The sequence below is a fragment of the Rhinatrema bivittatum genome, chromosome 5 (assembly GCF_901001135.1).
Source record: "Rhinatrema bivittatum chromosome 5, aRhiBiv1.1, whole genome shotgun sequence".
NCBI lineage: Eukaryota > Metazoa > Chordata > Amphibia > Gymnophiona > Rhinatrematidae > Rhinatrema > Rhinatrema bivittatum.
Genome location: NC_042619.1, coordinates 335,073,365 through 335,099,211, shown reverse-complemented (window position 1 = coordinate 335,099,211; position 25,847 = coordinate 335,073,365). Strand labels below are relative to the sequence as shown.

The 25,847-nt window shown below is 44.4% G+C and overlaps 1 protein-coding gene and 1 long non-coding RNA gene across 5 annotated transcripts in view; one reads left to right on the top strand and one right to left on the bottom strand.

The window, feature by feature from the left end:
• Positions 1–5,317: 5,317 nt before the first annotated feature.
• The window catches only part of LOC115092943 (small serum protein 2-like), a 142,142-nt gene continuing 121,612 nt past the window's right edge, over positions 5,318–25,847 (bottom strand). For 3 of the 4 annotated variants that reach the window (XR_003857122.1, XR_003857123.1, XM_029604439.1), the window contains one exon: positions 5,318–5,903. Coding sequence is in view for 1 of the 4 variants with exons in the window: in XM_029604439.1 (XP_029460299.1) it covers positions 5,792–5,903 (112 nt within the window). In the remaining 3 variants the exon portion in view is untranslated. The remainder of the gene's footprint in view (positions 5,904–25,847) is intronic. The other variant, XR_003857121.1, reaches the window with a different exon arrangement.
• LOC115092944 lies at positions 9,912–16,438 on the top strand. The gene is made up of 3 exons (XR_003857124.1): positions 9,912–14,852; positions 15,821–15,952; positions 16,081–16,438. It is a non-coding gene; the product is annotated as an uncharacterized LOC115092944 (long non-coding RNA).

The window sequence follows — 25,847 nt, the reverse complement described above, 5'->3', positions numbered from 1 at the left end:
CATCACCATCTGTTACAGCCAGCTCAAGGATCCACGTTCAACAGTTTGCAAGGCCATGGACCCGGTGGACCTTGCTGGCCTCCATTCCTGGCATCGCCCAGCGACTACAACAACAACAACGTCTGGATGTCCTGAAGGCCACTGTGGAAAGACTGGCAACCCGAATGGACGCCACGCCTCCATCACCACAGCCGGTGCATGCTCAGATGCCTAGCCTTGAACCGGTGACAACCACACAGCTACCACCCCCGTCCCAGTATTCAGGGGATGCTAAACAGTGCTGTGGTTTTCTCAACCAATGCTTTGTTTGTTTTACCGTCGCAGTTTCTGTCTGACTTAGCCAAGACCAGCTACATCATCTCCCTGTGGGAAGGCTGGGCTCTTGTCTGGGCTTCGCCATTGTGGGGGGACCTGGAACAATTTGTGGCTACTTTTAGACAAATTTTCGATGAACCTGCTCGCAAGTCCACGGCAGCTATGGAACTGCTAAGCTTACGTCAGGGTACTCACTTGCCGAGTATGCAGTCGAATTCCGCACCCTGGCCACTGAGCTAGACTAGAAGGAGGACAGCCTCCACGGGATTTTCTTGGAATGTCTGTCTCCTCGTCTCTGGGATGAACTAGCGACAAGAGAGCTTCCTGATGATTTGGATTCCATGATAGACCTGGCAGGTAGGATCGACAGTCGGCTGCAGCTACGTAGCCACTAGGGGAGACCTACTTGGAGATTGACTAATGTGGCTCCTACTTCTCCATGCCCGATGGCGTCTCCTCCGAAACCCTCCAGCAACCAAGCACCAGAACCCATGCAGCTGGACGTGGTTCCTCTCTCCCAGGAGGAGAGACGTTGGTGACGTTCCTTGGCATTTGTTTGTAGTTGCGGCAACAAAAGAACATTTCTTGGCTCAATGTGGTGAACGGCCGGAACACCAGTGCCTAGGTCTCATCGGGGAGCTGACCCTTAGGGAGAAGCGAATATCGCTACCTCAATGCCACCGTACCGGTGACCCTGAATATGCCTGGTGGTTTCATGATCGCTTACCCTGGCCTTGCTGAACTCCAGAGCCGGAGGGAACTTTATTCTCCATGACTGGTCCAGCAGTTGCAAGTTAGGCATTCACACCCACTTCACCCGCCACTACTCCGAGTTTCCGTCCATCCAGGGACCCTTCTTCCGGGAAGCATTTCCACCAGCACCAAGCCATTGACTCTCCGCACGGGGCTCCTCCATACGGAAGAAAATTTTGTTCCTTATTCTAGAAAGATCAATTCATCCAGTTTGTTTTGGGCCTACCCTGTCGTCAAAAGCATTTTCCGGTGATCAACTGGGAAACTCTTCAAATTCCATCCTGGAGCACCTCTTGTTTAAGCTCCTGCCTAGCCGCTGTCTCTTGATCGGGGTTCCGCTTCTTACCACACATCTTGCTATACCTGAACCTACTACTTGGACATATTTTCCAAAGAAAAAGCTGAACTTCTTCCGGAACACCGACCCTTTGATTGCTCCATTGACCTGATGCCAGGTACCACGCCCCCGAGGGGGCGCGTATATCCTTTGTCCCTCCCGGAGACCAAGGCTATGTCTAGCTACATACAAGAAAACCTGGATCGAGGCTTCATCCAACCCTCCAAGTTCCCGGCCAGTGCCGGCTTCTTTTTTGTGGCTAAGAAAGATGGATCTCAGGCCTTGTATCGACTATCGCGGTCTGAATGCCATAACCAAAACGTGATAGGTACCCATTACCGCTGATTCTAGAACTCCTAGACCATCTGCAAGGAGCTCAAATCTTCTCCAAATTGGATCTCCAGGGGGCCTACAAGGATACGACCAGGCGATGAGTGGAAAACCGCCTTCATCCACCTTGGATCAGAAAGGTCTCCCAGTAGGAGAACATCACCCTGGTGTAGCAGGAAGTGTTCCTATAGCAAGGACCTGCTCTCCAGGTGCATGTATTGTCCTCTTGTACTAAGGTCCAAGTCTCCCAGGGCTACTGCCCAGAGGGAAGGGTTAAGGGCCGGTTATCATAGTGGTGATTCGATTATTAGAAATGTAGATAGCAGGGTGGCTGGTGGACGTGAGGACCACCTGGTAACTTGCCTGCCTGGTGCGAAGGTGGCAGACCTCACGCATCACCTAGATAGGATTATAGACAGTGATTGGGAGGAGCCGGCTGTCATGGTACAAGTGGGCACCAACGACATAGGAAAATGTGGTAGAGAGGTTCTGGAAGCCAAATTTAGGATTTTAGGTAGGAAGCTGAAATCCAGAACCTCTAGGGTGGCATTCTCTGAAATGCTTCCTGTTCCACGTGCAGGTTCCCAGAGGGAGGCAGAGCTCCAGAGTTTCAATGCGTGGATGAGACGATGGTGCAGGGAAGAGAGATTCAGCTTTCTTAGGAACTGGGGAACCTTTTGGGGAAAGGGGAGACTTTTCCGAAAGGATGGGCTCCACCTTAACCAGAGTGGAGCCAAGCTGCTCTAACTTTCAAAAAGGAGATAGAACAAATTTTAAACTAGAACAAGGGGGAAAGCCGACAGTCACTCAGCAGTGCATGGTTCGGAGAAATGTATCCTTGAAGGATACTAATGAAACAGGAGAGTTAGGGCATCCCAACAGAGAAGTTCCATTAAAAGCAAACATAGTCCATGTGCCTATATGTAAAAAATCACCGAAGCTAATGATTTCCGAATTATCCTAACAACTGAAAAGCAGGTTGTTAATACAAACAAAAAACACACTTTGAAATGTCTGAATGCCAATGCCAGAAGTCTAAGAAATAAGATGGGATAGTTAGAGTGTATAGCAACAAATGATGAGATTGATATAATTGGCATCACAGAGACTTGGTGGAAGGAGGATAACCAATGGGACAGTGCTATAATCGGGGTGCAAATTATATCGCAATGATATGGAGGATCAACTTGGTGTGGGGAGATGGCACTTTATGTCCGGGAGGGTATAGAGTCCAACAGGATAAAGGCATACAAGAGACCAAAATGCTCAGTAGAAATCTATATGGGTACAAAATCCCATGTGTGTTGGGTAAGAGTATAATGATAGGAGATATACTACCGTCCACCTGGACAAGATGGACAGACAATGATGAAATGCTAAGATTCTGTATTGGGGACCCTTACTTTTCAATATATTTATAAATGATCTGGAAAGAAATACGACGACAGTGAGATAAATCAAATTGCAGATGACACAAAATTGTTCAGAGTAGTTAAATCACAAGTAGATCGTGATCAATTGCAGGAAGACCTTGTGAGACTGGAAAATTGGGCATCAAAATGGCAGATGAAATTTAATGTGGATAAGTGCAAGGTGATGCATACAGGGAAAAATAACCCATGCTATAGTTAGAATTATATCTTTTTTGAGATGCGGCGACCAGGTGCGGTCTCACCATGGAGCGAAACAGAGGCATTATGACATTTTCCGTTTTATTCACCATTCCCTTTCTAATAATTCCCAACATTCTGTTTGCTTTTTTGACTGCCGCAGCACACTGAACAGACTATTTCAATGTGTTATCCACTATGATGCCTAGATCTCTTTCTTGGGTTGTAGCACCTAATATGGAACCCAACATTGTGTATTATGCATGGGTTATTTTTCCCTATATGCATCACCTTGCACTTATCCACATTAAATTGCATCTGCCATTTGGATGCCCAATTTTCCAGTCTCACAAGGTCCTTCCTGCAATTTATCACAATCTGCTTGTGATTTAACTACTACTCTGAACAATTTTGTGTCATCTGCAAATTTTGATTCTCACTAGTCGTATTTCTTTCCAGATCATTTATAAATATATTGAAAAGTAAGGGTCCCAGTACAGATCCCCGAAGCACTCCACTGCCACTCCCTTCCACTGGAGAAAATTGTCCATTTAATCCTACTCTCTGTTTCCTGTCTTTTAGCCAGTTTGCAGTCCACAAAAGGACATCGCCACTTATCCCATGACTTTTTACTTTTCCTAGAAGCCTCTCATGAGGAACTTTGTCAAACGCCTTCTGAAAATCCAAGTGTACTACATCTACTGGTTCACCTTTATCCACATGTTTATTAACTCCTTCAAAAAAGTGAAGCAGATTTGTGAGGCAAGACTTGCCCTCGGTAAAGCCATGCCGACTTTGTTCCATTAAACCATGTCTTTCTATATGTTCTGTGATTTTGATGGTTAGAACACTTTCCACTATTTTTCCTGGCACTGAAGTCAGGCTAACCGGTCTGTAATTTCCCCAATCGCCCCTGGAGTCCTTTTTAAATATGGGGGTTACATTTACTATCCTCCAGTCTTCAGGTACAATGGATGATTTTAATGATAGGTTACAAATTTTTATTAATAGGTCTGAAATTTCATTTTTTAGTTCCTTCAGAACTCTGGGGTGGATACCATCTGGTCCAGGTGATTTACTACTCTTCAGTTTGTCAATCAGGTCTACCACATCTTCTAGGTTCACCGTGATTTGATTTAGTCCATCTGAATCATTACCCATGAAAACCTTCTCCATTACCGGTACATCCCCAACATCCTCTTCAGTAAACACCGAAGCAAAGAAATCATTTAATCTTTCTGCGATGGCCTTATCTTCTCTAAGTGCCCCTTTAACCCCTCGATCATCTAACGGTCCAACTGACTCCCTCACAGGCTTTCTGCTTCGGATATATTTTAAAAAGTTTTTACTGTGAGTTTTTGCCTCTACAGCCAACTTCTTTTCAAATTCTCTTTTAGCCTGTCTGTGTTACATTTAACTTGCCAACGTTTATGCTTTATCCTATTTTCTTCTGTTGGTGCTCTGCGTGGATTCCGAAATGCAGATACGCTTCTGTGAGATCCAGAGACGCGAGAAACTCCCCTTGTCTCACAGAGGCGATGACCGACCGCAGGTTTGGCAGGACGTAGAGGAAGGTTCAATTAGAGCTCATCTGCTAATTTTCTGTCCTGACAGACCAGTTCCCCATCTGGATACTGCGAAGGAGGAAGTAGGAGGCAGGAGAATCAGAAACAGAGCTTGCGGGAATCCACCAGAAAAAGGAAACAGAAGGTCAGGCCTTCAAGGAAGCAACAAGGGAATGTAGACCAAGCTTTTGCGTCTGGGGACGGAAAGTTGTTTTGTTTTTTTTAACCAAAAAAACTGGGGGGGGGGGGGGGGGGGGGGGGGGGGGAACCATTGTTAAGTTGGGAAGGCAAGAGAGCATTGCCCCACCTCTAACCTAACATTTTGTGAGAGACTAAGCAATAAAAAAAAAAAGAAATAGGGGAGAGAAGAAAAAAGTAAAAACAAGAGGAAAATAGCCATTGGGAAGGTGAGGTTTTGGCAGAAATGTACTGAGGATAGACCTGTTGCACCAGTCTATGTAGGGAATCTAGCACTCTGCTTCAATCTGTTCATATGAGTGGCAAATCCCGCTGGTGATGGCTGGTCTGTCAGGACTTTAGGAAAAGAAATTAGCAGACGAGTTCTAATTGAACAGTTTTACTTTTTTTATTTACTAATATATATGATTTTCCTTCAGGACAGAAGGGGGCACTGTTATTGTTTATTCTCTTTTGTAATCAGTTTATGATGGCTTTTGCTCAAATGTATGTTGTGAAAATGGACTGTAAGATTGGATGTAGCTGTTTTTGGCTTAGAGTAAAATGCTTTTATTATATGCTGCTCTGGAATTTCAATAGGCATCCAAGGACAGAGACAAAGAGGCTCCAGAGACCAAATAGGAAAATAAGATAAACTTCTAAGTATATTCATTATTTTGTGGCAGAGGAAAGTAGTCTGATATTCATGGATTACAAGCTATGCCTGGGTCATTTATCCTGTAGAATTTGTAAACACACTTCTCTGAATCCAGAACTGATTTGCATCCTTCTGGGGCTGTTTCGAAACCATTATATCTGAAAAAGAGACAGAAATAAATCAAAAAACATAATGGCACAGTTTACAATCTGGGATGTCATATTTATTTAACAATTTATAACACACCTACCCACAAAAGAGCTCCAGATGTGGAACACCACATAAAACTAAAATACATTTATAATTCACATACAGATCTATAGAACAATACATAAAAATTTAAAAAATACATCAGTCATAAAAATATAGTAAAACTTAGCATATATAGCTTGATCCATAGTCATAAAAACACAGTAAAACTCAGTCAACAATTGACCATTATAAATTTATTTATGTATTACTTGGATTTATTTCCCCCCTTTGTGAATATTAGATTCGCTCAAAGCAGGTTACAGCACCTTAAAAATTTAACTTACAAACAGGTCATTTATAGCTTCACATATGAGAATGAGAGAGACTCTGTAGAGACTAATATGTAAGTTTACTATTTATATCACTATAAGAGGGGGCACTTAACATGGGGTGAGGTTTGGGGGGTGTGGAGTAGGTTTTGGGGGGGGGGGGGAGCAGTTTTACATACTGTAGGATAAACATGTTCTTGTTAAACAGGTTGTGCAGCTCAGCTTTCTGGCTCCCTGTCAGGAATACGGCGGTCTGATCAACCGCCTACATGCCAGGGACAGGATGAGTCCGAGTAGGCAGTAGCAACTGTTGACACATAACATGGGGGGATAGTGATCAATCATTTTTCTCTCGCACACACACTTGTTTACGGCACGGTATAAAAGAGCAGGACTTTCCAGTGGCCGGCGGGAGTAGGAGATATTGCCTCTATAGAGGTATAGAGTGCTGACACTGAAAACCACCCCCTTCTCGCCCTTTGCGACCTTGATTGACTCCTCGATACAAGGCTGATGACACGAAGGTTGCTGGATGGCATATGCAATCATGGTGGTATGTAAATACTTTCTGTAAATAACGTAGATTACCATGTCGTCACATTAATAAATGATGTCACAGATATTGTGTCAAAGTACCTTACTCTCTCATTCCCAACATTTGGCGTCACTGAACAGATGTCTCTATTTAAAAGGAAAAACGGAAGAGAGACAGTCGAACCACCAGCCCGGTGGATCTAAAAATTCCCGGATGGGGAAAAACCCCGTATAAAATGGTTGGTCCAGGGAATGGGCTACGAATACAGGGCTCGCGAGGCTTGGGATATAGGTAGGAGAACCTTTAGATATTGTAAATCAACTCCACATGTCCCCGTAATAAAAGGAAAAGAATTGGGGACAGTGGGGAAGTGAGAGGGATGGGGTAGTATTAACAGGATATAGAAATGTCATGAACAAAAAAGGTGTTTGCAAGAGAAATTAGTTGAACTAGAGCGAGATATAGACAACCTCCTCAAAAGATAATGTTATGCTTAGGTGTCACTTAGAGACGTTAAACAGAAGGCAGAACATTAATCAGACGGTGGCCGAACGAGTCGCTGTGCGGGTAGCACACACAAACTAGATAGAAAACGAAGAGGAGAGTAAGTCTATCTAAATACGAGCATGTATTATGAAAGATGACTGGGATCCAGAGATATGGGATGGGGACATATGGGACTCTACGGACAGTGAGGAGGAGGCAGTAATACCCCCTCCCCCCGTAGAGCAAACCTGTCCCATAGTCAGGCGTAAATTAAAGCAGACCAGCGATGGTAGAACTATAGAACAGGAGGGTACACAAGTAATGGAGGGCGAACAAAACAGGATTAGCAGCCAAATGTCCCAAAAAGTAAGGTTTCTTTATTGCAAGGTAACACGATGTGTGTGAAAAGTGCTCAACTCTGGCCGAGTTTCGCCCTCTTACACAGTGGGGCTACAACATACAAATAACACACATCAATAAATAATAAAAATCATAAAAATATAATTAAGACAAATAAAATGGTAACATAAAAATGTGGTGTGACATACAGAATACGACAAATTGTATGTAATCAAAACAGCAAAAATATGGCCTTTACCTCAACTCAAATCGTGTATTGATCAAAGAATCCAAGTCTTAAAAAAGACTGTACATTTGTAGTCTGTAATATACTGCACTTTATAATATAAAGACAGCTGATTGAATATTTTTATGTCTTTTTCTAAATAATACCAGCACATTCAAGACGTGCGCATGACACTTGAATGTAGTCACCCGTTTATTTCTGTAGTCACAGGAAAAGTGATTCAGCACATATGGGCATTTCCAAACCACGCCCCCTCTTTTTGATTGACAAGTGTTTTGGCGCGGTTTTACGTTTTAAAAAATGACAGCGTTTGTATTCAATTGTTTAGAGTGAACAAAGGAAAGCCATGTTGCTGTTTATGTTTGCTGTCACCAGTTTAAAGCGTAAGTTAATGGAATTTCACCAATGTGTACATATATATTTTTTAAATTCTATGTTCACTATTACTTCACGAATTTTATTATGCAATTTTTATTTCATTGATTTACAACTATCAGTAGCCACCTTTTGTTTCCTTTAAGTATATCTGATACAAAGAGAAGGTGTTTTTTTCCACTTGTGCAAAAATAAATGCATACGCCGTTTTTTATCCTTCAGTGTCACGTATACAGTTCTAGCACACTTTTTATAATAATTAAGCACAGTTTGTGTTTTTCATCGCTAATTGCATCTTCACACGATATAGCAGTATTTTTAGAATGAGCTCTTTTCCACGTTGAACAGCTATATTAAAAATTTAAATCGCAGTTTATAATATAAAGTCGGTTGATTTAAAATTAGACCACCATTCGCATACCACAAGTTATTGCTTTTTCAAATCATATAGCCAAGTCACATTTTTTAACTTCGTTCATTAATATTTTTTCCAAAAGATACTGGTATATTCACTACTTGTGTGTTGATGAGTATATGAAAAAAACAGAGATACCGCTGCCATAAGTTTTCTCAAGCCAATCCAATAGTGAGTAAACATTGTAATTAATTTAGCAGACATTCCTGTGTTTTAATGGCACACATGTTTCAATCAGTGTGACATTTTGTCATACTATTTATTATTAGTTTTTTTTATATTTTTTATTATTTACCATATACATTTATCTGTATAATTTTTAACATGCCAGCTCAACAAGTCTCTATTTTTTAGGTATTTAAATTTGTCATTTTATATTACAGACTACAAATGTACAGTCTTTTTTAAGACTTGGATTCTTTGATTAATACACGATTTGAGTTGAGGTAAAGGCCATATTTTTGCTGTTTTGATTACATACAATTTGTCATTCTGTATGTCACACCACATTTTTATGTTACCATTTTATTTGTGTCTGTTAATTATGTTTTTATGATTTTTATTATTTATTGATGTGTTATTTGTATGTTGTAGCCCCTGATGTAGCCCCACTGTAAGAGGGCGAAACTCGGCCAGAGTTGGGCACTTTTCACACACTTGTGTTACCTTGCAATAAAGAAACCTACTTTTTGGACATTTGGCTGCTAATCCTGTTTTGTTCGCCCTCACGGCTTTGTTAGACAGCCTTCCTTGCTGTTTCTTCAGTCCCTCACAAGTAATGGAGGACTTCACCCAACAAGTAGTAAGTGAGATATTGGATCGCATGGGGCAAAAACCAGGAGAACCTATTGACCGCTGGCTAGTGAGATTATATGAATCGGGGGCGGGAGATATGATGATTGATCAAAAAGATGTTAAAAGATTCACTATGATTTCTACCAATCCCGAGGTAAGGGCAGTTCCCTGTACGTACCCGGATCAGTCCAGACTCTTGGGTTTTGCCCCCCCCCCCAGCAGATGGAGACAGAGGTTTACAAACAAAACTCCGCCTTATCTAGGCTGGTGCCACCTACAGTCTGGCAGTATTCTTCTGTCTCCTAGCAGGTGGAGAGGGTGCAAAACCTACAGTCTGTGCTGAGGCCTAGTTGTAAAAAAAAAAAAAAAAAAAAAAAAAAAGAAAAGAAAAAAGGAGGAAGCTTTAGATAGTTCGGCTAGTTAGGAGACTGAGACCGCAGTAGTTTGCCTGCAGGTCCAGTTACTCGCCTCCCAGGGAGTTGTGAGGTCCTGAGGGGACCATCCCCCCTGGTGTTAGAGGCTGCTGAAGTGTGGGCTTAGTGCCCTTGCCAGCGTCTATCTTCTCCCTGGGGGTGACACTGGGGAGCCCGGCTCACTCCCCCCAGATGGTCCCGGAGTCAGCGGTGAACAGTAATGGTATTTAAAAAAAAAAATTGTTTTATTTTCTTCTTATTGTGTCTGGTTTGCACCGCAGTTTTTACTTTTCGTTGCGCTCCAGCCGTGTTGGGGGCGCTGGGAATCGCCGAGGGGTCGCGTTGTCCTTTGCCTTCTCTCCCTCTGTTTTTTTTTTTCACAGGGGTGGGAAGGCAGGCCGCGACGTTCGGTTTGCCGCGCTGGCGGCGCGGCTCCTCTCCAGAGACAGCCTCTGATCCAGCTGTGTCTCGGGAGGTGAGGGGGTGTCTTCACTCCCGGAGGGCGCGCGGGGTAGAGAGCCGTTGCATGCCGCAGCTCCAGGTAGTAAGTCCGGGGCTGGATTAGGCCCGTCCCCGTGGAGCGTGGGAACGGGCACCATCTTGGGCTCTGGTGTGCCGGCAGCGGGAACGCCTGCCATTTTGTTTTCCTCGGGGCCTGTGATTCTTACACCCCCGTTGGATCGGGGAGGGGAGGACTCCCCACCGTGCTTATCTCCTCAACGCAGGGTCCCTGAGGGGGACAAATCTACGAGGCCACACTGTGAAAGTGATTCGGAGGTCCCTGAGGGGGATCTGGGGGATGGCTCATCTGATTCTTTTTCCGCAGAGTTTATTTTAGTGATGTAGTCAGCTAGCCAGAAAGAGGTCACGGGGGTCTCAGGACCCAGGCCCGGCATCGGAGTCTGTTAAGCAGGCCAGGCCCATCCAGGTGTCGGATCCTCCTGGGAGGGCCCGGCCTTTCAGACTGGGGACCCCCCGGGGGATCCTGATACCACCTCGGACTCAGATGACCCAGATGAGCAACAAATGGACCAGGATCCACCGTCCCAGCCTCCGAGGGGTATTGAGGGGGACGGGGGATCAGCTAACAGGTGGCCGGAGTGGTTCCCATGGGGCAGATGGGGATGACCCCAAAGTATTATGGTTGTTCCGCCGTGACAAGTTGGAGCTCCGGTGTCGGAACAATGTCATCTACCTTTACCACTATCACAGTGGGTCTCAAGGCACATTCTATGCGTTCCCAGGCTGCATCCTGGGCGGAATGCCACCATATATCCCCAGAAGAGATTTGTAGGGCGGTGACATGGAAATCCTTACGTTCGCCCGACATTATCGCCTGGCTGTTAAGGCTTCAGGCAGCGGGGATTTTGGTACAGGGGTGATCAGAGCGGGACTCTCCAGATCCCATCCCATTTGAGGTAGCTCTGGTACATCCCAGGAGTCTGGACTGATCCGGGTACGTACAGGGAAAAGAAAATTAGGTCTTACCTTTGTTAATTTTCGTTCCTGTAGTACCATGGATCAGTCCAGAGTCCCGCCCATTTATTCTGCTATGACAAGGGAGAGTCCATAATGATTGTTTTTTTTCTTTCATTCTCAGCTCCTTCCTGTCTATCCTGTTATCGATGGCTCGGGTTCTGTTCCCATTTGAGGGGTTGTTCAGCCAGTTCTTGTTGTCAGGTTACTGTATATAGTTAATTTGGTGTTTTATTGGGGCTTCATTCTGCTTTGACATTAAGTAATACTGCCAGACTGTAGGTGGCACCAGCCTAGATAAGGCGGAGTTTTGTTTGTAAACTTCTGTCTCCATCTGCTAGAGGGGGGGGCAAAACCCAGGAGTCTGGACTGATCCGTGGTACTACAGGAACGAAAATTAACAAAGGCAAGACCTAATTTTCTTCTATCAGGACAGTAGTTTGGCAAGGGGACATGACGGACTTGTTTCGAGTAGTTGCTGTTGCCACTAAAACAAGGTATAGCACTGTATTAGATTGGCCCGTCAGTAACAAACCATTATATAATATGCATGATATCATACAGCGTATCAAAGAAATTACCATGCAAACATGGTGTCTGAGGAACTTTCATGGAGATTTCCTGGACCTACTCCTGCCCAGTACGGCTCGGGCAGAGATTATGCGTACCGTACTCCCGGCACACAGGTCCATTATGTTGACCTTGCTATTAAATACGGCTGGGAAGAAAACTGGAGATTTGATTTGGGCAATCAGAGAGGTCCTAGATTTAGGGATACAAGAGTGCAATGATAAGACTTTCACATTTAAAGGCGACGTATGTGACAGAGAAGGTATTCGAAAGGGATACAGGGATCTCCGAAACAGAGATACGGACGCATGGGTGTCAAGGAGAGATATGTTTGCAGCATTGATAGCTGCCGGAGTGGCTAAAGAGAAAATAGATGATATTCCAACCAAAGACATGTATAAATTGTATCTGCAAAAATGCAAGGGTAAACAAAAGAAAGTTTACGCGGAAAGGGAGGAAGACTGGGGAAAAGTGTTACTAACAATGATGAACCAATTGTTGCAAGAGGTAAATGCTACAAACCCCTTCATAAACAAGTCTGAGTCCGTACAACCAAGCGCCCCACTTCAGGAAGCCAATAGTACCAGACTGTATCTGGACTTATACTGGGAACAATAGGAAAAAGGCCATACCCCCGAAATCGCTGCCGTCACCGTGGATAATCGCCCCCATATTGGGGTAGAAACACAATGGCGAAAGGGGGCCCAGCAGGTGATGGCTTTAGTAGATATGGGGGCGGAGGCCACTTTAATATTTGGAAATCACAAGAAACATGGGGGACAAAAGGTAGAATTAGCGGCGGGTCTCGGAGGAAAAAACTGTGATAGGAAAACGAACCATAATTTCTTTAGTCGTGGGAGGATACAAAATTCCTCAAGCTAAGGTAGTAATTGTACCCATTAAGGAATATATAATGGATCTGTTACCGGGACTTAAGTTGAATACACATGTGGCAAATGGTGTTTGGAAAGGCGCCATGTAAGCAAGTAGCATTTGAAAACAATAGACCAGTATATCTATCCAGAACAATAATAGTGGGTAGAACTGTGGGACCAGAAATAGCTTTGCCTAAAACAAGGGGTCCGGTATGCCAAAAGCAATACCAGATACCTGGAGGACATAAAGAGATGACAGAAACAATTAAGGATTTACAGGAAGCGGGGGGTGCTAATTCCGACCACTAGCGGTTGGAATAATCCCATCTGGCCAGTGAAGAAATCAGATGGTTCGTGAAGAATGACAGTAGATTACAGGGCTTTGAACAAAAATACGCCACGGTCCCTGATATTGTAACATTGGTAGAGCAGATACAGCAACATTCAGGGAAATGGTACGCCATAATTGATTTAGCAAATGCTTTTTTCACAATTCCTATCCGTAAAGAAAACCAAGAACAATTTGCCTTCACGTGGGAAGGACGACAGTATACCTTCACTAGACTACCTCAGGGATACTTACATAGCCCTACCATATGTCACCGGAGGGTGGCAGAAGATTTAGAAAGGTATGATTGTCCAAAAGACATACAATTAACTCATTACATTGATGATATATTAGTACAAGGGGATACAGAAGAGCAAGTAGCGATAGCTCTAGCACAAGTAGTAGAAAATATGGAGAATAGAGGTTGGAAAATTAACAAGAATAAAATACAAAGACCTAGCAACACTGTGAAATTTTTGGGGATACAGTGGTCGAATGGTAAAAGAGAAATCTTACCAAAGGCAAAGGATAAGATATTGTTTTCCCCGCCGCAGAATCAAAAAGAAGCCCAGAAGTTTATAGGACTATTTGGATTCTGGCGACAGCACATTCCACAGTTGGGGCAAATATTGTTCCCATTGTATAAAGTCACTCGAAAAAAGGAAAAATTTCGAATGGGGACGATTACAACAAGATGCTTTTGATCAGGCTAAGGTCGCTATCCAAACAGCATTAGACTTATGGCCTATCAGGGAGGGGCCAGTAGAATTACAAGTTTCATTTACATCTTGTCATGCGGACTGTAGACTGTGACAGAAACAAGATGGTAAACGAGTACCGTTAGGGTTTTAGAGCAGGAAATTACCTGATACTGCATGGCAGTATTCAGCCTTTGAGAAGCAGTTACTAGCATGTTACTGGGCTTTGTTAGACACGGACCAATTAACTCAGAACCATGAAATCCTTATGCGCCCTTTAATCCCAATTATGCAGTAGGTACACAGCATCCCACATACCCACCGGATAGGGTATGCGCAAGAAGCTTCCATTGTAAAATGGAAATGGTATATCCAGGACAAGGCGAAATCAGGCTTGGCTGGGCACTCCATGCTCCATGAACAGGTAGCGAAAATCCCTATTAATCAAGAAAAAGAACAGATAGAAACATTGGATATTCCTCCTTCTCCGGTTACTACCGGGGTACCATTCGACCAATTACCCAAAGAACAGCAGTTACATGCTTGGTTTACAGACGGTTCGGCTAGAATGAAGGGAACCGAGCGATTATGGAAGGCTGTAGTGTATAATCCCCATACAAACGAAGTAAGTCAGGAGGAAGGGAAAGGCAAATCTAGCCAGTTTGCGGAACTTTATGCCATATGGATGGCTTTACAAAAAGGGGAAACGGTTTGCCACATTTATATTAACAGTTGGGCAGTCATGAAAGGAATGACTCAGTGGATGCCAAAATGGCATAAAGATCAATGGAAAATACATAACCGCCCGGTATGGGGTGCTGACATTTGGCAAAAAATCTGGGCTGAGTGTCACAAAAAGCATGTTACAGTGTTCCATGTAGATGCACATGTGAAAGATGTTTATCTAATCTGTACAATTCCATTGCAGATAAACACGCAAAAATCCGAGCCAGTGTCATGACCACAAACGAGCAGGGGCTATGGAAATGGGCACACGAAAAAAGTGGCCACTTGGGGGCGGAAGCTACTCACAGGTGGGCCCAAGCCAGAGGGATACCAGGATCCCTCCCTGATTTTCAAAACATACTCACACAAATGTGAATATTGTCAGTTGACACATCCAAGGTCACCACAAGCTATTGAGCAGGGGCATATCCATCGTGGTTTAAGTCCTGCCACTATTTGGCAAATAGATTTTATAGGCCCTTTACGAAAATGTGGAGGAGATGTATATTTATGTATGGCAGTAGATACATTTAGTGGAATCATGATGGCTGTGCCTGCACCAGAGGCTAATCAGAAAGCTATGTTAAATCTTTTAAATGAAATGAGTCGGTATTATGGAATACCAAAACAAGTTCAGAGCGATAGAGGGACTCACTTTACTGGTAAACTTAGTGCAGCAATATGCTAGAGACAACTACATTGAATGGATCTTTCACATTCCATATTATCCACAAGCTGCCGGCCTTATTGAGCGTATGAATGGGTTATTAAAAAAATGTTACACTCTCTTACAAAATTTGCCACCATGAAGGGGTGGAAATCTGTATTGTCCACAGCTCTACAGCTGCTAAATAGTAGACCTTTAAAAAAGGACGGAAAGACTTCTTTCCAGAAGTTATATAATCAGGAACCTGCTTCTACTCAGATCCGAAATATCATTTGCTGGGCCACGGCTTCGGGAAACGTCGAATTGCCCCGCCAAAATAGTTATGAAGCTGCGGGATATGATGTAACCAATCCCACCGCTATAGTGATACCTCCCATGAATCTTTATTGTATGATTTACAGATTGGGTGCAGCATCCCTAAGCAACATTTCAGATGGCTGTGTATTCGATCTAGTTGGGCAAAACAAGGCATAACTGTATTGGGGGGAATCACTGATTCTGACTACCGTGGTTCCATATATGTACTGTATCACAACTTGACGAATAAAGAAATTTACCTTCCTGCCCAAACCAAAATGGTACAATTGATTATTATTCCCTATGTAACAGACCAAATGGTATGGGGAATTCCCAATTCCACTCCCTGAGGACAAGATGCCTTTGGAAGCACCTCCAATCCAAGTAAACTACATCCAGGAGCTAAAATATGGATCTTCACACCTGATAAAGAACCTAGGAAAGGTAAAATTTAGCTGTTTGCAAAGATGCAGTACTGACTGTACTACTAGAAGGAGATGAACATTGGATACAGGTACCCAGTATCCGATGTAAACTAAGGGAATAACTAACGATGTGTTCTCTCACTACAGGTTGGCTTGCACCTCCCGTTTATGGCGATCAACCTCTTTGCCATCATTGGTATGGTGCACACCCTACATCAGCCTGTAGAAGTAACCTCCGGACAGGGGACTATCAAATGGAAGAACAGCACCTCCTCTCGGACGCAGGATAATTTCACATGTAAAGCATACGATGCTTTTGTGGTTTGGAATATCACCACAACTGCAAATGTAATGAAAGCAAAGACAACACAGGACAAAACCACTAGATTATTTAATTTATTTATTTATTATTTTTGTTATACCGAGTTTCATGATAGGGATCACATCAACCCGGTTTACAAATAACAATGTGTGCAAAGTATAGCGTAACGTAATAAATATTTCCAATACAAATTTGAACTTTAAATACAGAGAATCAATTAAAAGGTGTGAGAAAGTTACAATATAACAGGGAAATTAACTTGGAACTGGAAGAGGGGAGAGGTTAAACAATGCAATATTTACATTTAACACAATTAAAGTGATAGTGCAGCAGAGTAAGTAAATAAGCCTATTTGCATGAATGTGACGGTACATAAATATGAGCGGTAATATAAACAAGAGAATCAATATGACACAGTAGAGTATGGTGATGATATGATAAAACTCAAAACATAATAGTGATAAGATTATGATAGGTGGATTCTTATTTGGATCCAGAGGTTACATGGCAGTTTGTGTTGATGGTGTATTTTATTCAAGGCTTGGAAATGCTTTTTTGAAAAGCCAAGTTTTAGTCTTTTCCTAAATGTTAGAGCGCATGGCTCTTGTCTTAGATCAGGTGGTATAGAGTTCCACAGAACTGGACCTGCTGTAGAGAAGGCTCTGAGACTCAAAGATTTATGTTGATAGGTTTTGGCATTTGGAATTTGGAGTGACTCTTTGTAGTATTCCCTAATAGGTCTGGCAGAAGTGTATTTTTTAAATGGTATTTGAAGATCTAGTTGCGTAAGTTGGTTGATGGTCTTGTATATGATGTTGATGGATTTATACATGATTCTATAGTGGATTGGTAGCCAATTAAGTTTTTGGAGGATAGGGGAGATGTGGTCCATTTTCCTGGAATTTGAAAGGACTCTGGCTGCGGAGTTCTGAACCATTTGTAGGGGTTTGATGTAAGAAGCTGGGAGGCCTAATAGTAAAGAGTTGCAATAATCTAGTTTTGAAAAAATTATTGCTTGCAAGATTGTTCTAAAGTCCATAGTGTGGAAAAGTGGTTTGATTCTTTTCAGAATGTGTAATTTGTAGAAGCAATCTTTGGTGGTTTGGTTAATGAATGTTTTAAGGTTGAGACGATTGTCTAAGATAGCTCCTAGATCTCTTACATGGGTAGATTGAAGGAGTGCGGTTGGTTTTGGAAGTGTGTTATTGTTTTCCGGTGATATGAGCAGAAATTCCGTTTTTGAAGCGTTAAGTACGAGGTTTAGGCTGGTGAGGAGGGGTTTAATTTCTAATAAGCAACTGTCCCAGTGTTCCATTGTTTTTGAGATTGTTTCTTTTATGGGAATCACGATCTGTACGTCGTCTGCGAAAAGGAAGTGTTTCAGGTTTAATTTGTAAGAAGTTGACATAGTGGTAACAGGTAGACATTAAAGAGCGTGGGTGAAAGTGATGAACCTTGCGGCACTCCTCTGTTAGAAGGGTGGTATTGGGATTCTTTATTGTGGATTTTGACTCTATATCCTCTGTTTTCTAGGAATGTTTTGAACCAGTTTAGTGTAGAACCTGTCAATCCAATATTTGCCAGTTGTTTTAGGAGTAGGGTGTGATTGACGGTGTCGAAGGCCGCCGAGAAGTCAAGGAGGATTAGTAAAAATGTTTGGCCTTTATCAATTCCAGAAATGAGGAAGTCCATGAGAGAGAGTAGTAGGGTTTCAGTGCTTGCAGCTTTACGGAAACCATATTGGTTTGGGGACAGAATACTGTGGTCCTCTAAGTAGTTGGATAGTTGGGTGTTTACCAATTTTTCCATGATTTTAGCTATGAATGGGAGGTTGGAAATCGGGCGGAAGTTGTTGGGATCACAAGCATTTAGATTTGGTTTTTTTAGCAGTGGCTTGATTGAGGCTGTTTTTTAGGTCATCTGGGTAGATCCCATGTGATAGGGAGCAATTTATGATTTCTGCCAGTGTTTTTGCTATAGTATCAGGGATGAGAAGAAGCAATTTGGAAGGGATTTGATCAAATGGGTGTGATGACGGTTTCATTCTCTTTAACACCGAATGTATCTCTGTGATTGTGATGGGTTCGAAAGCGTTAAGCTGGATGTTTTTGTCTTGGGGGAGATATGTGGTATCTGGAACAGTAGTGTTTGTAATCAGCTGATTGAGAAGATCCGATATTTTTTTATTGAAATGAAGAGCCAGTTCATCTGCTTTAGTCTGGGCTAACTCTGGTGGGATATCTGGAATGATGGGTTTAGTGACGCTGGAGACAAAGGTGAATAGGGCTTTTGAATCAAAGATTAGATGATGAACTTTCCGGGCGTAATAGTCTCTTTTTGTTTTCAGCGTGGTACTTTTGTATAAATGGAGTGAGCGTTTGTATTCAGATAGTGAGGCCGGTGAGGGGGCTTTACGCCATTTTCTTTCTTTCTGCCGAAGTAGTTGTTTGAGCTTTCACAGTTCATCATTAAACCAGGGTTGTCTTTTGGATACACTAGAAGACCTTGTTTTGGTTGTCAGTGGGCAGAGAGTGTTTGCTATAGATTTAGTTATTTTGGACCAGGATTGGAGGGCCGAATTGGGCGTAGAGACATCATTGAGTGGTAGATCTGAGGTAAGAAGGTTGCTGAGGTGTTCCGAGGAACAAGGTTTTCTGTATAAGAAAGAGGGTCTTGAGTTTAGATTGTAGTCTGATCTTGGTAAAGAGAAGCTGGTGGAGATTAGCGAATGGTCAGACCATGGGACTTTTTTGCAATTTGGTTGATTTGTAAGAGAAATACCGGAGTTTATAAAGAAGAGATCGAGTGTATGGCCTGCTTTGTGAGTGGGTTTGTTGATTTGTTGTTTGAAACCCATTGCTGACATTGCGGTGAGGAAAGCTTCACAGTTTGTTGAAAGAGGGACTTTGTCAACATGTAAGTTGAAGTCGCCCAGGATTATAGCAGGAGAGTCCAGATTGAGATGTAAAGTTATGGTTTCAATAATAGGTGAGGCGTCTGACTCTAGTAATCCTGGAGGGGCATAGACTAGAAGGATTTGGAGATGTTCTGATTTGAACAGTCCTACTTCTAGTTTGGTAGCTGTGCTGATGTGGTGGTGTGTGAACCTTAAGGATTTTTTAGCAGCTAAGAAGATACCCCCTCCTCTTTTTTTTTGTCTTGGGATGGAGAAGAAATCGTACGTCTGTGTTGGTAGTTGGTTAATGAGGGTTATATCTGTGGATTTGAGCCATGTTTCTGTTATGGCACAAAAGTCTGGGGTTGAGTCCTGCAGTATGTCGTTTAGTATAAGGGTTTTGTTGGTGAGCGATTGAGCGTTGAAAAGGATGATGGTGAATAGAGTGAGACCTAGGAACTGTGTAGTGGGGGAGATCATGATTGGGATGAGTGATTTGTAGGTGCGTGGGCGGTAATGCATAATTGGATAAGGTTGGATCGGTGCTGGAAGAGTGTTGTTAGACGCTGGATGTGCTGCTAGATGAGCTACTGGAGTCTGGATGAGTGCTGCTGGAGTCTGGATGAGTGCTGCTGGAAACTGGATGAGTGCTGCTGGAAACTGGATGAGTGCTGCTGGATGAGTGCTGCTGGAGACTGGATGAGTGCTGCTAGATGAGCTGCTGGAGACTGGATGTGTGCTGCTGGAGACTGGATGAGTGCTGCTAGATGAGCTGCTGGAGACTGGATGAGTGCTGCTGGAGACTGGATGTGTGCTGCAAGATGAGCTGCTGGAGACTGGATGTGTGCTGCTGGAGACTGGATGAGTGCTGCTGGATGAGCTGCTGGAGACTGGATGAGTGCTGCTAGATGAGCTGCTGGAGACTGGATGAGTGCTGCTAGATGAGCTGCTGGAGACTGGATGTGTGCTGCTAGATGAGCTGCTGGAGACTGGATGTGTGCTGCTAGATGAGCTGCTGGAGACTGGATGTGTGCTGCTGGAGACTGGATGAGTGCTGCTAGATGAGCTGCTGGAGACTGGATGTGTGCTGCTGGATGAGCTGCTGGAGACTGGATGAGTGCTGCTAGATGAGCTGCTGGAGACTGGATGAGTGCTGCTAGATGAGCTGCTGGAGACTGGATGTGTGCTGGATGAGTCTCTGATCTGGCCGCCCTCTGATAGGCCTGAAGCCTGCTTAGGGGCGCGGCTCACTCACCACATTGTGTCCTGCGGGCCTGGTTCTCAGCTCTGGAGTGGTTAATAAGTATTAGTTTTGTTTTGGGTATTTTTGTCTTTTGCCTACCGTCTCTCCTGCACGGCTCCTGCACGGCTCATCTGGAGTGTCTGTTGAGCAGGTTTTTGCCCCAGATGGGCCGCGCTGATCACGCACGCCTCAGCAGAGAGGAGGAGTAGGTGGTTGGGTGCGGGTGGGTGCCGGGAAGAAGGCCGCCGAAATGATATATGTAACAGTAAATCCTTACGCGGGTATGGCTCGGGGCTTCCTCGGGGCTGTACGAAGGGGCGAAACAAAGGGGCAGGCCCCTTTGTTGCGCTCCTTCGGCACGCGGCGCCGGTCCGAGTCCTGATTTAAAGCCCCTCAGGGCTGGCTCCTATTGGTGGAGCTGGATCGGGGGCGGGGCTCCCGTTGTCGGCGCGGTATTTGTTAAAGTTTTTTGTTTTCCCAAGAGACGGCTTAACTTAGCTTTTTCGCCGCGCTATCGACGTCGAGATCCCCCGGTTGGGGAGAGAGAAGCCCAGACCTTCCCCCGGCGGGACTCGGCGCCGGTTGCGCAGGCCTTCCCTGATCGTGGCTAAGCTGAAGAGGAGATGGCGCCGGGCCGAGTCCTGATTTAAAGCCCCTCAGGGCTGGCTCCTATTGGTGGAGCTGGATCAGGGGCGGGGCTCCCGTTGTCGGCGCGGTATTTGTTAAAGTTTTTTGTTTTCCCAAGAGACGGCTTAACTTAGCTTTTTCGCCGCGCTATCGACGTCGAGATCCCCCGGGTGGGGAGAGAGAAGCCCAGATTACTCAAGTATCGCATCGGGGATCAGTTTCTTTAGCCAGTTACACCGCCATACAGGGTCGTAACTATTCGGCTCCTTGTCTACAATATACCAGAGCTATGTGGAAGGAAAAGATATGCAATTCCACCCCAATCCAATCACTCAATATGACACTTACTAGTATTAATGACTGGGTGCTAGTATGTGAAAATGCTACTGTAATTACAAATCGGGCCTGCTTTGGGTACTTTGGGACAATGCTACCTATAAAAGAAGTTACTAGTCATTCCCAGCTGGTGGTCCGATTCCTCGCTGAACAACCTCCTGCAGTCGATCTCCTGCCGGCGCCATTTTCCGTACGAAAACGATTCGCGGCGGGAAATCGCTCCCTGACCCCCGCTGGACCTCCAGGAACTTTTGGCCAGCTTGTGGGGGGCCTCCTGACCCCCACGAGACTTGCCAAAAGTCCAGCGGGGGTCCGGAAGGACTTCCTGCCGTCCAATCGTGTTCGTCTATGGCCGCCGCCATTTTTCGGCGCCATTTTGGAAAATGGCGCCGGCTGAAGACAAGATTCAGGAGCAGGAGCCCGTTCCGGACCGCTGCCGTTCCGGACCGCCGCTGGACCCGCAGGTTATTTAACTCATTTGGGGGGGGGTTCGGGAGGGTGGGGGATTTAATTTAAAGGGTCGGGGGTGGGTTTTAGGGGGTTTTAGTGTGCCGGCTCACGATTCTAACGATTTATAACGATAAATCGTTAGAATCTCTATTGTATTGTGTTCCATAACGGTTTAAGACGATATTAAAATTATCGGACGATAATTTTAATCGTCCTAAAACGATTCACATCCCTATGCAACAGTATGTGCAGAAGTATTTGCATTTAAATAATGATTTGGTTATAGAAGGTTGGAATGCCACTTGGGAAATTGGACACAATCCCGTATGCAAGCTTTGTATCTACAACAACAGATAGAGATGATACAAACCAAACTATACATGAGTATTTCTCCTATTTGGAAGGAATTGTTCCAATCATATGTACCATACCAATATCCTGTAGGCTGGCTGCCACAGCCACAGTATACGATATGTGACACAAATTGGTGTACAGGCCGAATCACGTTTTATAACGCCTCCAATACATTAACAGATACTGTATGTAAATTTATATCACTTCCTTTCCCAGTCTATCTTCCTGAAAGACGAAGTGTGCTAATACAAGTTTTACATACTAACAATTGGAGACGGACCACCAATAATCACACTATTGGCAATACAATATGTACCCCTACACTAATGGGATTGGCTTGCCCTTTAATGTATTCCACATTACCCGATGATTGCTCATTGCAGCAACCTTTGGCACACTGTAGTCTAATATTACCTGATAATGTAACTGGTTTCATAATTCCATTCCCTGAAACTGTATGTGTATATAATTTGACTTTTACAGGATGCCTGTATAATGTTACTTGGTACTCGACAATATTATTTACCACAAATGGACATCGCTGACGCGCAATTGGGGGTAAAGTTGGACTTATCATTCTTTAAGACACCATTGTTGGATTTGACTAAACTGCAAAAGGTATTGAATACCTCAGATTCATTGAAACAGACCCTGAGACATGTGGACATTGCTGTAATTGGTGCCCTGCTTCGAGCGGACTTTGCCAAGGAATGCCTACTACATTTACAACAATTGATAAAAGACACCGCTCATTCTTGGTGAGATGTGTTTTTTGGACATTCCTCTACTGCCACAATGACTCTGAATTGGATTTTTCATCCTATCCTTATTGTAATGTGTGTATGCCTCCTGTGCCTAGTGTGTACATGTCATCTTACCTATCGAGTGCATAAAATAGCACGTCAAAGTAAATATACCACTACAGTGGCTTCGTATGCAGTGGTGCATGCATTGGAGAATGATTGATCAAGGGTGGAGTGTAGGATAAACATGTGCTTGTTAAACAGGTTGTGCATTTCAGCTTTCTGGCTCCCTGTCAGGAATACGGCGGTCTGATCAACAGCCTACATGCCAGGGACAGGATGAGTCCGAGTAGGCAGTAGCAACTGTGGACACATAACATGGGGGGATAGTGATCAATCATTTCTCTCTCGCACGCACACTTGTTTACGGCACGGTATAAAAGAGCAGGACTTTCTAGTGTCCGGTGGGAGTAGGAGATATTGCCTCTATAGAGGTATAGAGTGCTGGACACTGAAAATTCCCCTTCTCGCCTTTGCTGACCTGACGACTCCTCGATACAAGGCTGATGACACGAAGGGTGCTGGATGGCATATGCAATCATGTAGTATGTAAATAACGTATATTACCATGATGTCACATTAATAAATGATTTCATAGATATTGTATCAGAGTACCTTACTCTCTCATTCCCAACACATACTTAGATCAGTCAGAGGTACGAACAGCAAAGTTAACCACTGAAGATTTTCTGTCATTTGGAGCAATGAAAGGTAAAAGATTTGTACGATGTACTCTCTACCTAGAGTTAAATGGTGCCCCCTTTTACAGTGGTACAAAATAGTAAACTTACATATTGGTCTCTCTCCCCCCATAGTCAGTTTAGCAACTTTAAGTTCCTGGTTTAGCATTAAAAGTTTGATAGAAAAGCCAGGCCTTTATTTGCTTCCTGAAATGAGTAGCCATTTATTTGTCAGATCTCATCTGGGAGGGATTTCCATGCATCAGATGCTGCTCTAGGGAAGGATTTTTAAATTTTATTTATAATTTTTTTTTTTTAGCTCATGCCTTTTTATTGTAACTCAAGGTGAGTTACATCCAGATATACTAGGTATTTTTGTATATCTTTTCTTCTGATCTCTTTTGTCGATGAAGTTGTTATGAAGACTTTCAGGCCAATGCAATACCATGCACTGCGGCCAGTGCACAGCTCAACTGGATATTGTCCATAACCCCCGAAACGGCAGTTAGCGCTTCTAATAGCGTATATCACATGTAAATTCATGTTGATGGGCTATTAGCTATTACCCTAATGCAAAAAAAAAAAAAAAATTTGCACCCAACAGTTTACAGTTTTTACTCTCAAAAATTAATGCCTGCCCCAGAACAGGCTTTAATTCTTGAGAAGCCCCAAAGGTTTATAGAAAAGCAGCCAATACTCTCCTGGCCACCTCTCCTGGGCACCTGATGCCGAAGAGTTGTTAGGGAAGCAAACTTTTCCCTAGTGCCTCCTTTTTACCTTGGTAGCCCATTTAAATATTAAATTGGGCGCCTGGAGAGGTGGATCAGCATGTGTTAAGAGAACAGGCGTGTGCCAATTGTTACGCCCCTGCCCGCGCTTCACACGCACAGGGCCTTACCTTCGCGGCTTGGCCTGCCGCCAACGCTGCTCCTCACGGACCTGAGGCTGCACTTCAAGCCGGGGCCTTGCCTGCTTCCCTGCCCGTGGCAGGAGCTACCAACACCGGGACCTTGCGGCCCAGTCGCCATCTTGCCGGCACAACAGGAGCCATGCCGGGCCTTCCTTCGCGGCCTAGGAGACTGCCGACGCTGCCATTCTGTGCTGTGACCTGGAAGCCACATCCTCGGGCTGTCCTTCACAGCTGGAGCCACTTCTCCTTCTTGCGACAGGAAGCCACTGACGTCATCGGGCCCTGCCCGGAGGCTCGCTTCCCCTGCTCTGCCTCCTCCCTGCACAGGGCAGGGATGCCGCTGTCCAGGGTCCTGACCTTCCTGTTTCTGCTCCTCCTAGGGGGCAGGTCCGCGGCTCTCTTCCCTTCTTGTAGGGATTAGAGAGATGTGGTCCTCTTAGCAGCTCCTCCCAGGAAGTTGCGTCTTCAGCCCTATAAGAGGGTCCTGTTTCATTCCAGCTTTGTCTTCGCATCAGCTCAGATGCTCCTGAAGATGTCTCTCCATCTAGTACCTGTTCCTGATGCTTGTTCCTGACTCCGGATCCTGATGTTCATTCGTGAAGTCCGGATCCTGATGTCTGTTCCAAGAAGTTCCATTCCAGTCCTGCAGTCCATTCCAAGAAGTTCCATGTTCCAAGTCCTGCAGTACATTATAGCCCTGCAGTCTGTTCCAAGATGATCCAAGATGTTCCTAGTTGTCCCATGATCAAAGATGTTCCAAGATGTTTTTAGATGACCCTAGAAGTTCCTAGTTCCAAGTTCCTAGTTGCCTGTGAGGGTGCTGTCTCCTTTTAATGTTGTCCCGGTCTTAATGCTCCAGGTCCAGGGGGACCCATGCCTCCGGAGATTCCCCTGCTTTTACTTCGAGCCTGCTAGCTTCAAGCTTTTACCTGTTCCAGTTCCAGTTCCGACTCCGGAGGATCATAGGGATTTCCACTACCCTGTGCTATGAGACTTCCTGAGCTCGCCCCGATCTCCTTGTGGTCCGTGACCAGCCATCTGGCTGTGTAGGGTGTGAAGGGGACAGTGTGGTCTGTGACCAGCCCCAGGTGCTATGTAGGGTGCCTGAGGGTCTTGCTCATTCCCACTTGTGTCTTGTTCCTCGCCTGAGTCTCCAGTGCAGTCCGTGACCAGCCTATGTGCTGTGTAGGGCACCTGACGGACTTGCTTTCTTCCCCACGTTCCAAGTCTTCAGCTCCACGACACACTCTTTGTGAGTCCCAAGCTCCACGTCGTCCTCCTCATGAGTTCCAA